This window comes from Pararge aegeria, chromosome 11 (genome assembly GCF_905163445.1).
Source record: "Pararge aegeria chromosome 11, ilParAegt1.1, whole genome shotgun sequence".
NCBI classification, from domain to species: Eukaryota; Metazoa; Arthropoda; class Insecta; order Lepidoptera; family Nymphalidae; genus Pararge; species Pararge aegeria.
In genome coordinates this window covers 9,754,260-9,767,348 of record NC_053190.1, presented here as the reverse complement: position 1 = coordinate 9,767,348, position 13,089 = coordinate 9,754,260, and the positions used below count along the sequence as shown (strand labels likewise).

The following is a 13,089-nucleotide window of genomic DNA, read 5'->3' as shown; positions in this document are numbered from 1 at the left end:
GCAGCACCTTGGGACCCTAGCGCCCATTGGATTTTCTTCTATACTGTGCACACTCGATACTTAGTAGATACAACGATAATAGTATTTTTTTGGTCTCTACTTTGTTGAATGTTGATGTCATTGTTTTTAAACACCTCCGCGTGACGTTTAAATATTTACAAACACATACAATGCATATTTCACGTGTTTATAGGTTTGGTAGGTATTTTAAAAACAACCCACACATAATTTAAGTTCTCACTCACTGCTAATGTTTAGTAAAAATTGAATAACTAATAAATTAGTGAAGATAACAAACTACCTAGACTCTATCAGGACAAGATTTGTGTTTAGCCATTATATATAGATAACATTCCATATCGAAATCAGTGAACTACTTATACTGAATACTGGTTGCTGGATTGGTACTACAATATGCTTTTCTTAGTTGAGACTTTGTAGTAGTTTTAGTAGTTTTGACAAACTCCCTAGCGCAGCGGTGAGCGCTGTGGTTTTGCCGGATAGAATTCCGGCTGAGGCAGTTTGGGAATTTCGAATTTATGAATTTTGACTGGTCTGGTTTGGTGCTGACCGATAAAGACTTATTTATGATTTAGCGTCCCGGTACAATGTCGCGTAAAACCGATTATATATAACTGTCATACTCCCTAAAAGTTTAGTTCGGTACCTTCTTAGACTGCATCGTCACATACCACCAGGTGAGATAGCAGTCGAGGGCTTATTTGTAGTGGAATATAAAAAAAAGACTACGCAATTACATTACGCATTTCAAGTTGATCCAATGCTGTTTGGGACGTCAATATGTTTGTGAGAAAAACCCGTACCGACCTCTAGACGTGTTCTTATAGGCACAGAGGAAAATAGTGCTAATTTACTAACTCTGTGCTGGTACTGATATTTTTTTTTTACAAAAAAAAAAACGAATGTATTACAATACCTATACGGCCCGGGAATTAAACCTAAGAACGCACTGTACTTTAACTTAGCATCCAAAAGCCAAATGTCACTAACGAAATTACACGAGTTTTTCGTACATCACGTAGGTTGATTCAGATTTCAGGCTTGCAAAAAATGTTTTAAGTTACCTTCATCACTAGTCGTCATATTGTTAAGAATTGTTTCGAAATATCTGCTAACCATACTTCATGTCCACATGATTGCAGTGTGTGTGTGTGTTTGTGTGTGTGTGTATGTGTACTATTATATACGTTGAACCGTATGTGATAATAATGTCCATATGATTTAGCCTTTACTTTATCATGTTTTACTCCCTGACGACATACCTGGCGCGGGCGCAGCGGTGAGCGCTTTGAATTTAAGTAGGAGGTCTCACGTTCGATTCCCGGCACGAGCAATTTGGAAATTTATAATTTCTGAATTTTCTCTGGTCTGGTCTGGTTGGAGGCTTTGGCCGTGGCTAGTTACCACAAAACGTGCCGCTAGCTCATCGGCCACCTCTGTTGGCAAAAAAATAATATTGAAACTGGAAACGATCAGATTCTAGATTTGAACGTTATCTACGGGTAAGTCGATGACCTTTTGACAGCCTCGTAAAGTCGTGTATAGATACCAAATCTTACCGAACTATATCAATTACAACGGTAGTGATAGGTAATCCATGAGTATTTTTTTGCTACCAACCAATTTAGTGGTCTCAATTTTCTACTAAACTATACAATTGTTGTTTTTAGTGGTAGTAGAGCTTTTTGTGATAGGTCTTCTCTGGGGTTCTACCGCCTAGATTGTTTGTGCCGCCAAGAGTGTTATGGTCTGAAGGGTGTGGTTTCCGGTGTAATAACAGGTACATGAGGCTTAACACCTACGACTCACGTTGATGGACACAGGGCAGCAATTTTTAGGACGTGTTCCTTGCATGCCCTGCGAAGTGATGCTCTGTTTATATGTGATGTCTTATCACTAACGATCAAGTGGGACATCTGCATTGTCAGTTAATTATTTTTATATAAAAAATAAAAACACATAATAGTGTACCTACTATGCCCTGTGGCCACCACAGGGCATTGAACTTTTTATAAAGAACGAGTTTAATGTATCAACGTTGCATGTTTTTAAACAATTATGAAAATTAAAAAAAATTAGGTATGTGTTCTTCTTGCTTAATGCCACTGTTAAACTTAAATCTCATAGAGGAATAAACAAAACATAGAGGAATGTAGAAATACAGTACAGAAGTAATATCAACAAAGCCTTAAAATACCCGTAACAAATGCTTCATTCTTACCTACATGCAGATGTAAGCTTAATATACTAAAGTCATTTATCTCCACTCACTTCATACCGCAACACTAGAACTCAGTTTAATATATCGTTTCAAAGGACACGGGTGCGTCTTTAAGTTATTTAACCCTGAAAGCAACGGTCCTAAAATAACCACAAATCTGAGAGAACTGGTAACGTTAGCTTATGTCTTCTTGTGACTAATACAGATTATTACGGGAAAGGAATATACCTAGTGGAGTTGCGACGTTTTGTCTGCTTTTATTAGTTTGAGCGGCACCATTTGTTTTAATTACACTAGGCCTTTATTTGTCGTTTTTCCTTAGTGTCAAAACGCTTGTATTGTAACAAATTTTATGACTGCGATATGATTTATTTTAGTACTTGAGTCGTTACTTAAGACTTGAATTGCAATGTTGTTGTATTTTATTATCGAAGATACAATTGTTCGTACAAAACAAATTTTTACATTTAATTCAATATATGGCTATTATGTGTGCCACTTGAGTACACGGTAGGTACTTCGCTAATATTGAGATCGAGAAGGAGACTAATCGGTGAAAATTCCATCCATAAGATTGTTTTTTTTAAATTTATTAAACGCCCTAGACACGAGTCCTTTTCGACCTAACATAAAATAAAGCTTGAAAAATATAATGAAAAATATGAATGACTGATTTTTTTTACAATATATTATCTCGGGTTCATACATTTGATTGGCACGCAGACATACAGTAAATGTGAACAGACTTACACTCTACTTATTAAGCAGTAAGTACTAAAAATTGAAATAGACTTGAGGGACATCGATGTTAATAACATCGAACTGGCTGCATCGAAAGCTAGGTAGGTAGGTAGATATATGATCGGAAATTGACTCGTCAGTTATGTATTCCTACGGTACTCTTGTTTCTAATCTATAACTGTTTGTGCGTCCCGTTGCAGACCTAATTCATTATTACGTCTATCATATCACGGTTCAGTGGCTTCTGAGACTAACATAAATGAAGTCTAACATTATTCTATTGTTGATATTTTCGGCCTTACTATAAGTAGGTATATACATATAGTAGATACCTAAGACGCATATTATATAATAATCCACTGCCTAGTATTCAATAGAAGTTTGTTGTAGTTCTCATGAATGAAGATGTTATACTTATTGTAGAATAGCAAGCATCTCATAGTTTATTTAAAAAAAAATATCAGTGAAGGAAATTATCCCCTTACAGCAATAAAAGGGATAAGGCTTCTTTAGCAATAAGTCCACCTTTTCATACCCGTGTTCGTGTAAATGAATGTAGATGAATTTGTGTGCAGTAATGTGTACCTATATCTATATCTACTGGTCGTAGGTAGATATAGTTTAGGATTCTATACCACATGTTAATAATCAAAGTATTTTAGTAAGTATGTTCTTGCAATAAGACATTCCAAGAAATATCAAGAATTAATACCATTGTAAGTTGTAAGAACTACCGGCACCGTAGTCAATGCCTCAAAAGAAATTATAAACTCTAGGTACGTTACTTTAGACTTTAGAGAATTGTGTATTCAGTGGCGTGCATAGAGGGTATGCAGATGATATAAAATGAAGAAAATCTCCTGTAAGGGTTATAAAAAACTTAATGATAGGTATTGTAAAAGTTATAAAAAGCCAACCCTTAAGTACCTATTTATAGCTCGTACTGGAGATTTTCTTCATTTTATATCACCTGCATATACTGTGCATACCCTCTATGCACGCCACTGGGTGTTTTAGTATTAAAACCTATAATAATTCTTTTACTTCAAAGTTAATAACATTAAAAAAAAAATACTAGTACCTAAAACGGAAAAATAAATATTTTTCTGAATTGTATGACATTATAAAATCTACCTATTTCATTTGAAAGCTTACTCGCTCGACTAAGCATTAGTTCCGAGAAAGTGATCATCTTTAGCAGTGCTCTTAATGCATCAAATGACCAGTTGACGTTGGTCTTTGGGTTCTCATTTACTATAATAATATTTTGTTGTCCGTGAATAGATCTCGGCAAGGAGGAGAGATCTTTCTAACTTGGACACTGTCGTGAGTCGACTTCAGAAATAGATGAAAGCATTGCAATAATTATATCAACGTACCTATATCACTTTGTTATATGCCTACCACGTGTGGATAATGTTCGTCACTTTTTTTTTAAATTGATATTGTCAAAGTTGTCTTTCGTATGAGCAAAATAAGTAACAAAAATTAAAGCCGGCAGATGCCTTATTATAATTACTAGTGAACCTGAAGTGGTCAAAATTCGACCATAATTAATTTAAATAATAAGTTAATTAGGTAGTTATTTATTTAGGTTCTATTCTCAAAGACTAATTCTATTATCACAGATTTTGCCAAGGCACTGACACTGTAAATTTGCCTACTTTTTCCAACAAATTATAATCCAACAAAATATTTAAAAAGAATAATACCTGCGTGGGAGTAATTGTGTGAAGAATAAAAACGTGATAACGTGTGTAATTTTTTTTTTTATTAAAAACGAAACTAAAACTTTTATCATTTATGTATCTGTCTGTTTGTGTCAAGCTGAAACTATTAAATGAATTCAAATGAAATTTCGCACGATTTAAGGTCATACTACGAGGTAAGACATTCAGAAATTATAGGCACGGGTTTAGGTTATTACTATCAAAACATAGTAATAAAATAAATGTTCGTAATGGCATAATTAACCGGTCGCAGTGGCATCGGTTTGTTCACCTTTCAGAGCCCTGTAACTTTTGAAAATTCAAGTTTGCCGTTTTTTATTATCTTATTTTGGGGCGAAGTACTATTAGGTGTTATAATTATCAAGATCAGACTATGCTTTACTGCCACGCATAAGGCATCTCTATCATAGGATAGAGAGTTTTAGTGCTAAGACCCTACATGCTGCTCCAATGCGGCAAGGCGGGCTCTGCATTGCTATGATTGAAAATGATACTGCTTTGTGTTTTTTTTGAAGCGGAAGCTTTTTTTCAAACCACATGAAGTTAAATATAAATAGAAAAAAACAGAAACAATAAAAATAGAAGCAGAATACAAAAGGCCTCCTCCCTAAAAAAAACTCTAGAAGAGTTCCGTCCTCTATCCCAAAAACTCCTAGGGGAAGAAAGAATAAATAAAAATAAATAAATAAATATACTACGACAGTACACACATCGCCACCTAGCCCCAAAGTAAGCGTAGCTTGTGTTATGGGTACCAAGATGACTGATGAATATTTTTATGAATAATATACATAAATACTTAGAATATATAAGTATATATAAACACCCAGAAACTGAAAAACATTCACGCTCATCACACAAATATTTTCCAGTTGCGGGAATCGAACCCACGGCCTTGTACTCAGAAAGCAGGGTCGCTGCAAACTGCGCAAATCGGCCGTCAAATAATTATTATTCAAATTAAGTGTTTCATAAAAATAATCCTAACATCATCGAATTGATAAGCTCTCAAGTTATTTCCGATATGTTAACTAACGTCTACATTTTAAAATTAACTGAGGAAGTTAATCTATAGATTATGCCTACATATCGATTGGTATAATGTATCGTTTAAGTTATTAACTAAATTAAAATTAATTAGTTCAATACCATATTATAATCACTAACGGGAAAAATTAGAAACATTACACATCCATTTCACACAAACATTTTAATCTATACGTATACAGCATACGTATAGATTAAACTAAAATTATGACACTAGACGTAATATTAATAATATTATAATTAAAAGCATAGTTTGAAAACAAGTAATTTAATTTAAGTGATGATTAAATACGTGCAATTAAGCATTAAAAAGAAGTTTAAATACGATAATGGCCTGAGGAATTTAAAACTGTGTACAAACTGTGTTATGTGACAAGTGACAAGTGATAGAAATATAGTTCCTAAAGACAATATGAATATTTACAACTGACACAATGTTCATTTAATGAAGATCCTCAAGATGGGGGCACACGGGTCCAAAGAGAAACTTTACAGAAGTGGATCAGAAAAGTATCCGTCCAAGCTACCAGTTCCTAGTGATAAAGCAGATAAAAAGTATAAATTAGCCGTTAATCGGGAGAGGTTCGGATCATTTGGAGCCAGAGGTAAGATTTTTTTTTATATAATTAAAAATAGTGATTTTTTTTTTTGCGTGGATTGATTTGGCCGTGCTTCGCAGACCAGGTCCTTAACGTAATTCCATTATAGATTATCTACGGTAAATGATTTGCTGCGCGCGACGTCAAAACCTATCCCGGTTTTAGGTAAGGAAAACGAGTATGACACCCGTATTCTTTGACAACGGACGAGGCAATGCTTAAGTAAGTAACGCCTAATCTAACTGGTTTTTTTTTTATATAATTTAAAAATAGTGATTTTTTTTTTGCGTGGAAAGATTTGGCCGTGCTTCGCAGACCAGGTCCTTAACGTAATTCCATTATAGATTATCTACGGTAAATGATTTGCTGCGCGCGACGTCAAAACCTATCCCGGTTTTAGGTAAGGAAAACGAGTATGACACCCGTATTCTTTGACAACGGACGAGGCAATGCTTAAGTAAGTAACGCCTAATCTAACTGGTTTTTTTTTTATATAATTTAAAAATAGTGATTTTTTTTTTGCGTGGAAAGATTTGGCCGTGCTTCGCAGACCAGGTCCTTAACGTAATTCCATTATAGATTATCTACGGTAAATGATTTGCTGCGCGCGACGTCAAAACCTATCCCGGTTTTAGGTAAGGAAAACGAGTATGACACCCGTATTCTTTGACAACGGACGAGGCAATGCTTAAGTAAGTAACGCCTAATCTAACTGGTCAATGGTTCTTGCCACAAGGCGTGGTATATTGTGTTTGTATTGTCATATTTTTCATTTTTCGTATGGATTTAAGTTTATTAAAGAACCAGTCAAGTGTCAGTTCACGAGTCCCCTAAAGTTTAAACGCCGAATCGTGTCGTAACTTTAGACATCATATACGAGTTCGTAATTTTTTTTCTCTGAAGCACCTAATTAAAGAGATTTCTAGGTTTAGTGGAAACGAGCAGACACTCTTGGAGCGTCCTCAGCACACGCCTGATACTAGAGGTGCGAGGAAGGGGAATTAGGGTGTGTCTGACCTGGACCTGTCTCCTTGCTTGTGCCTCCGTACAGTTAACGAAAAAAATTGAGATCTGTATAAAATTATACCAATAAATAAAGTGATTCTGTTCACATTCTTCATGGTGCCCCAAAACTTTTGTAACTGTTTTTAAGTTTAAGCAGTTTCTTAATATTAAATTGTAAAACCAGTACCTTTTTACCTTATGTGTAGTCTTACCTTGAAGCGTTCAATGAGACACGAATTCTTGTCAATCTACATTTTTGTGATAATATGTAGTTCTGCCGTCCTTTTACTTAAAAGAAATTACCACGTGCGTTCAATGAGTTATTTATCACATTATGAATTTTTAATATCAGTATTATCTTATCTTCTATGTAAAAATGTAACAGGTACCTTATGTTTTTTCAAAACAGTTTTCTGGGATCAATGATATTATAATAATCGTACAAAAGATCAAAGCTAAATTACATGACTGGTTGGTTGATAAATGTTATAACTCTGTAAAATAATAATCTTTTCGACAAAACATTAATTTGAATATTTCATTTAGTGTTTGTTATTTTAGATTTTTACATGCAACAAATTTAGTAATTCTAATAAATTCTTAATCAAATATATATAATAAATTCTTGTAATAACAATTTTTATAAACTTAATTATATTCGCAATCGAGTTGTGAACATGCAGATAAATAAATACTTTGAGATTTGTATGTCGTAGAGATTTATAAAAAATATGCAGTGAAAACATTTAAGTTCAAATACGGTTACGAATTTTAACAATAGTTCACACATTCGTTCACATCCCAGGTTCAGATGTAAATGTGTCGTCTCTACACCTGTAAAAGTGACGTGGAGTCATAACTATTAGTTAGGGCTGGCAATTGGTTTAAGGTTACATGTATATAAATTCAAATTTTAAATTCATTTATTTCAAGTAGGCCTAATAAAAGAACATTTGAAACGTCAAGTACATCTGTTTTTAGTGGCTTTACCATCGGTTCGGAAGGCAGATTCAACTGAGAAGTAGCTGACAGCAAACTCAGCAGTTGCTCTTTTCCAACATCATTTTACAATTTAACAATGATTTTTCATTCTTATATGATAACTTGTAATAAAAATTAAAAAGCTAAAAATTAAAATAGTTTCTCTAACTTGAGTATTAGTGATTGTGATTTTTTTATTGGCGGTGTCCTATTTATCTGCCTTTCCAAATAACTACTCATTGCAATTTTTTGAAGGAGACTGTCATCTCGATTCAAACAGATTCTGAACTGTCAGTCACTGATTACGAATGGGCCTGACAGTGTTGACCAAAGGGGTATCGGTGGATTGTCCCAAAGCCGAGACAGTGGACATCCCTGATATGCCTGATTAGATCGTTAATCAGCGTTAACGTGTTATTAAATCTAAGTACTAAATTATGCACCTAATGATATATCTTATACGTTTCTAACTTTCCACGGTGCAGTTAAGTTGGACGTGGCAGTGCGATGTGATGGCTAGATTGTAATCATTGCATGTCTTATGATGGAGTTTCGTTTTCACGTTGTTTTTATCGTTACATTGTGCAATCGCCTTCCCACGACACGGTGTTGCGTGCGAGTTAGCCCGAGATATGGGAACTGATATAGCGTATGAGGACATGTAGTATCATGTTTTTTTCTATTTAGGTATGCGATGCATGATAGCCAAGTGGTCTGCTTTTCGAAGAGACCAAGTAGGTTCACCACAAAAGATTTTTAATGCAAATAGCTTCAACCAATTTAAACAAAATCATATTTTGCCACAATTGGTCAATTTTAGAACCTAAGCGGTATGTACTATTAGTACATTATATACATTACAGTAAATAAACATTAGTAAATTCGTTGAAAGCTTCCAAAAGCTACGTATTAAAGAGCTTTAACGTATGTTTTGGTTAGATATACTTATCATATACTTCAAACTTTATACGTAGTACGTTGGTACGTGGTAGACTAGTCCTGTATAAAATTATGACGAGACAAACTTGATTTGCGATTTTTATACAGTTGTATATCAAGTTTGCTGTTTAAACACGTAGTCACTAGTCAGAGATAACGATATCACGATCCCGTTAGAAAAGCCGCAACCGTCACACCGTACACAAGCGCACTTAGCCGGCTCTTTTCTTAAGAGAGTATGATTTGCTAAATCTCGCATTGTTTCCTAATAAGTTATTTATTTTCTCGGATATTTAATACTAGGTAGCCTTAAGTAATATAATTTTATATTGACAGTAACTCGATATGACAAGCTAATATCAATGCACACTTCCTACATTTCGAAAGTATCACCTTGCTTATGTAAAGTTGTGTCCAGTGCACAATTTCACTTGTCATGTAAGCTATTAGCGGTTAAGTATAGCAAGTGCGTATTGCGTTTAAGGCAAAGGTCGCGGCGTCGACCCTGCGTCCTTAGCGGCGTTCAACTTCGCGTCCAGCGTGCCATTTGTGGTTAGGTCAATTACATACTCGAACATTTTGTCAAAAGAGCGAGTATTCGTTAGGGCCTATACACATGGCGTATTTTCTACGCGCTTTATGGCATTAATTGTAATGGCAAATTTATTGTCATCCAACCTTAATGGGCCTGTGCCTTTGTCTCATAGTTGAGAGGATTTCAGAGCATAGATCTGCCGCGCTGCTCTTTGACGGCTCCTTAATCCGAACTAATATTATAATTGCGAAAGTTTTTTTACTCCTTCCTTCATGGCCTAGCCAAGCAACTTATTTTATTCTTGTATTCTCAACGAAACGTTAGTATTCTTTTAATTATCTCTATTGATCAGTTATCTTTAAGAACCTACTCAGCATTTAAATTGTGACCTGAGATAACAACGATAATGCTGTATACACCTATAAAGGATTATTGTTATGGCACTAGATAGAATTTGTAATTCTAACACATAATTTTTTTTTTTATTAATGTAGTTTGTTGGTAACAATTAATTGCTGGTGTGTCTTATGAATAGATAAATAAATAAATTTACCTATTAAATTTTTCCATCCAGGGCTTCTGGATGGAATCCCTTTAGAGATAAGTGTGAGGTCCTGCACTGCATCCTTGCGCACGACCTGTCCATTTTCATGTTAATCTAACCTTTGGTACGAAATAAATAAATAAGCAACGGATCAATGTGAACGTTGGCATAGAGTAAGTTCGAAGGACGGAGAGTATAAGCTACCTTTTATTCCAGGAAAACAAGCGGCTTGTAAAAAAACCGTAATAAACGCGGACGAAGATAGTATGTGTATAATAATGATATGATGCCGATTTTAAACGCGCTTCAAATGCGATACAAACTCAATAATTGGTTTTCTCTTTAAAATTTCGACCAGGAGCCATAATCGCACATACGATAAACGCGAGTTAAAAATACGCCGTGTAGGCTCTTTCTGCCCACAGGGTCTGTTTTATGATTATTGACATTAAACCTATCGTATCGTATATTTGATAATATCCTACCTATAAGATATATCCATCAAATATTAAAATTATATACTCCAAAGTTACAAACTTATGTAGTAAACAATCCTTTATAAAAGAGAATAAAGAATGTGTCTAGAGTCTAGACAAGTCTGTAGCTGAAGGTCGAGAGGAATAATAAATTGTATTTTAAGTATGCAATAAATATCTTTGTATATACCTACTCCTCTAGCTGACTTTATAAAACTGTAATAAATAAAAACAGACGTTTCATACCGAGTTTAAAAATAAATTTATTCTTTACTTACATTTTCATTGTATAAAAACTTTCGGGCAAATGAAGCTCCTTTATAAAATACTTTACAATAACCCCATTTCGAAACGGCGACCCCTATTTTCAGTATCATTTGCAATATGGCCTTCATATTTATTTTCATAGTTAGTAATAATAAATACCCGGTACAGCCTATTACCGCATCACTTATTAATTAATTAGACTGGAAATGCGTCTGCTTCGTATGCCGTACATCACACAAAGCAGAGGTATCGGATGTCTTTACTAATAGAGTCAGAAAAGTAATTATTCACCTGGAGCCCTTATTATAATTAATAGTTCTTAGTATTATAGCCATCACAATTCAAAGCGAAGCGGTGATAGGGCATTGGGTAGGAGCTCGACTTCACTTTCGGGGACTCGAGTTCGAATCCCAGCACGCACAACTAACTTTTCTAAGTTATGTGCGTTTTAATTAAAATTTCTCTTACTTTAACAGTGGAGTCAATCGGTTGAAGTGTTGACTGACTATATAAAACTAATGTATTTTGTAAAATGAATCTACTCTCAAAAATTGAAGCCATGAGTCATCGTTATAAATGTGTATAATATTTCTCTTCCAGGAAATGGGAAGAAGCGGGAAAGCGCTCCGACGCCCACCACCCCAAGCCGCCCTCCGCCGGCGCCGCAACCTCCCCCGGCATCTGGTGAGTCATACTGTTTTTGGTGAGGGTGGCTGTATCAAATAGGTACATACTTTCTGTTAGGAACAAAAAACATATTCTGTTCACAGTTTTGAATTTAAAACATCTTATGTGGTGGGACAAAACGGCTTTTAGCAACGCGTCGTATATCGAACCATTTTTGCAGGCGGAAAATAAACGTTATTTTAATATATTGGCAGATAAACGTGCTGTTAAATTAAAACTTAACTATAGAATATCAATTTAACAAAAATTTTGCTTTAAAAAAAAAAAGAAAAACTAAGAATTTGATTGGTCATTTCGTTACTATATAGAAAAAAAGTTCGAATCAGCATGAGCTCCTTGTCAGGAACATTACGCAGGAGAAAAAAATGCTTTTCAAAAATTTCATAGAGGTAGTACTAAAACTTTATGTAGGTAGGTACTTACTTACTAACAAACGATTAGAATAAAGCGGTTTTTGCGGTTGAATTTTCTCTCTACAGTGTTACTTCCAAATTAGAGAAGCCAGAGCAACTAACTACACCAGTGGTTCTGATTCTGTTATAGATACGCAAATCTAACTCTCTCAATTTCTATAAATAAATTGACAGGTGTAAAAGTATTGCTAGCCTTATCACAATGTATCCTCTGGAAAAGTAAAACCGCTATATTATCACATGTTAATTAAGGATTTATCTACAACAGAACTACTATAGAACATACCACGAGACAAAAAAAATTATCCCCCTGTATATAAAATTTACTGTCCACCTTTTGGCAGTTAAAGGTAGAAGTTTACCCCTGTGTAATATTAAATGATTTTTGCACGCCTCATAATCGGAGCGTGAGGTGATGCTCTACTCTCGACATGTCAAAAACCCAGTCTTTCAAAACTTAAATAATGTTTTTTTTTATTAGTCTAACACTTACAGGATAATATGAGTGCACTAACATCAAGTAAAATAATCTGTCTAGCACATATGATATATATTTTATAAGCAATTATTCTTGTTCAATATAGTAAATAATAATAAATCATTCTTGGACGTCCGTGTGTCTGTGTTTACGGATCCGTGTATGTGGCAGAGAAATTGGACGAAATAATTATCTTACCGGAATATTTTTTATTTTATTATATTCTATTTCTAGTTCATATTAGCGTTCTAAGTACTGTCGTCTAATTAGTATTTATCAAAAATTAAAAAAATACGACTGCGTTGTATATCTATATATACATTTTTTTAGTATATTTTTTTCCCACCTTAGAATTATGGCGCCACTATTTTTTTTTTTAATTTTTGTTTTGATATTTAGTTTTTT

At 34.4% G+C, this 13,089-nt stretch overlaps 1 protein-coding gene across 1 annotated transcript in view; it reads left to right on the top strand.

Annotated features, from left to right (window-relative positions):
* The window catches only part of LOC120627343, a 133,877-nt gene that overhangs the window by 51,599 nt on the left and 69,189 nt on the right, over window positions 1–13,089 (top strand). Inside the window, exon 4 of the mRNA XM_039895327.1 lies at window positions 11,707–11,790. Coding sequence (XP_039751261.1) covers window positions 11,707–11,790 — 84 coding nt within the window. The remainder of the gene's footprint in view (window positions 1–11,706; window positions 11,791–13,089) is intronic.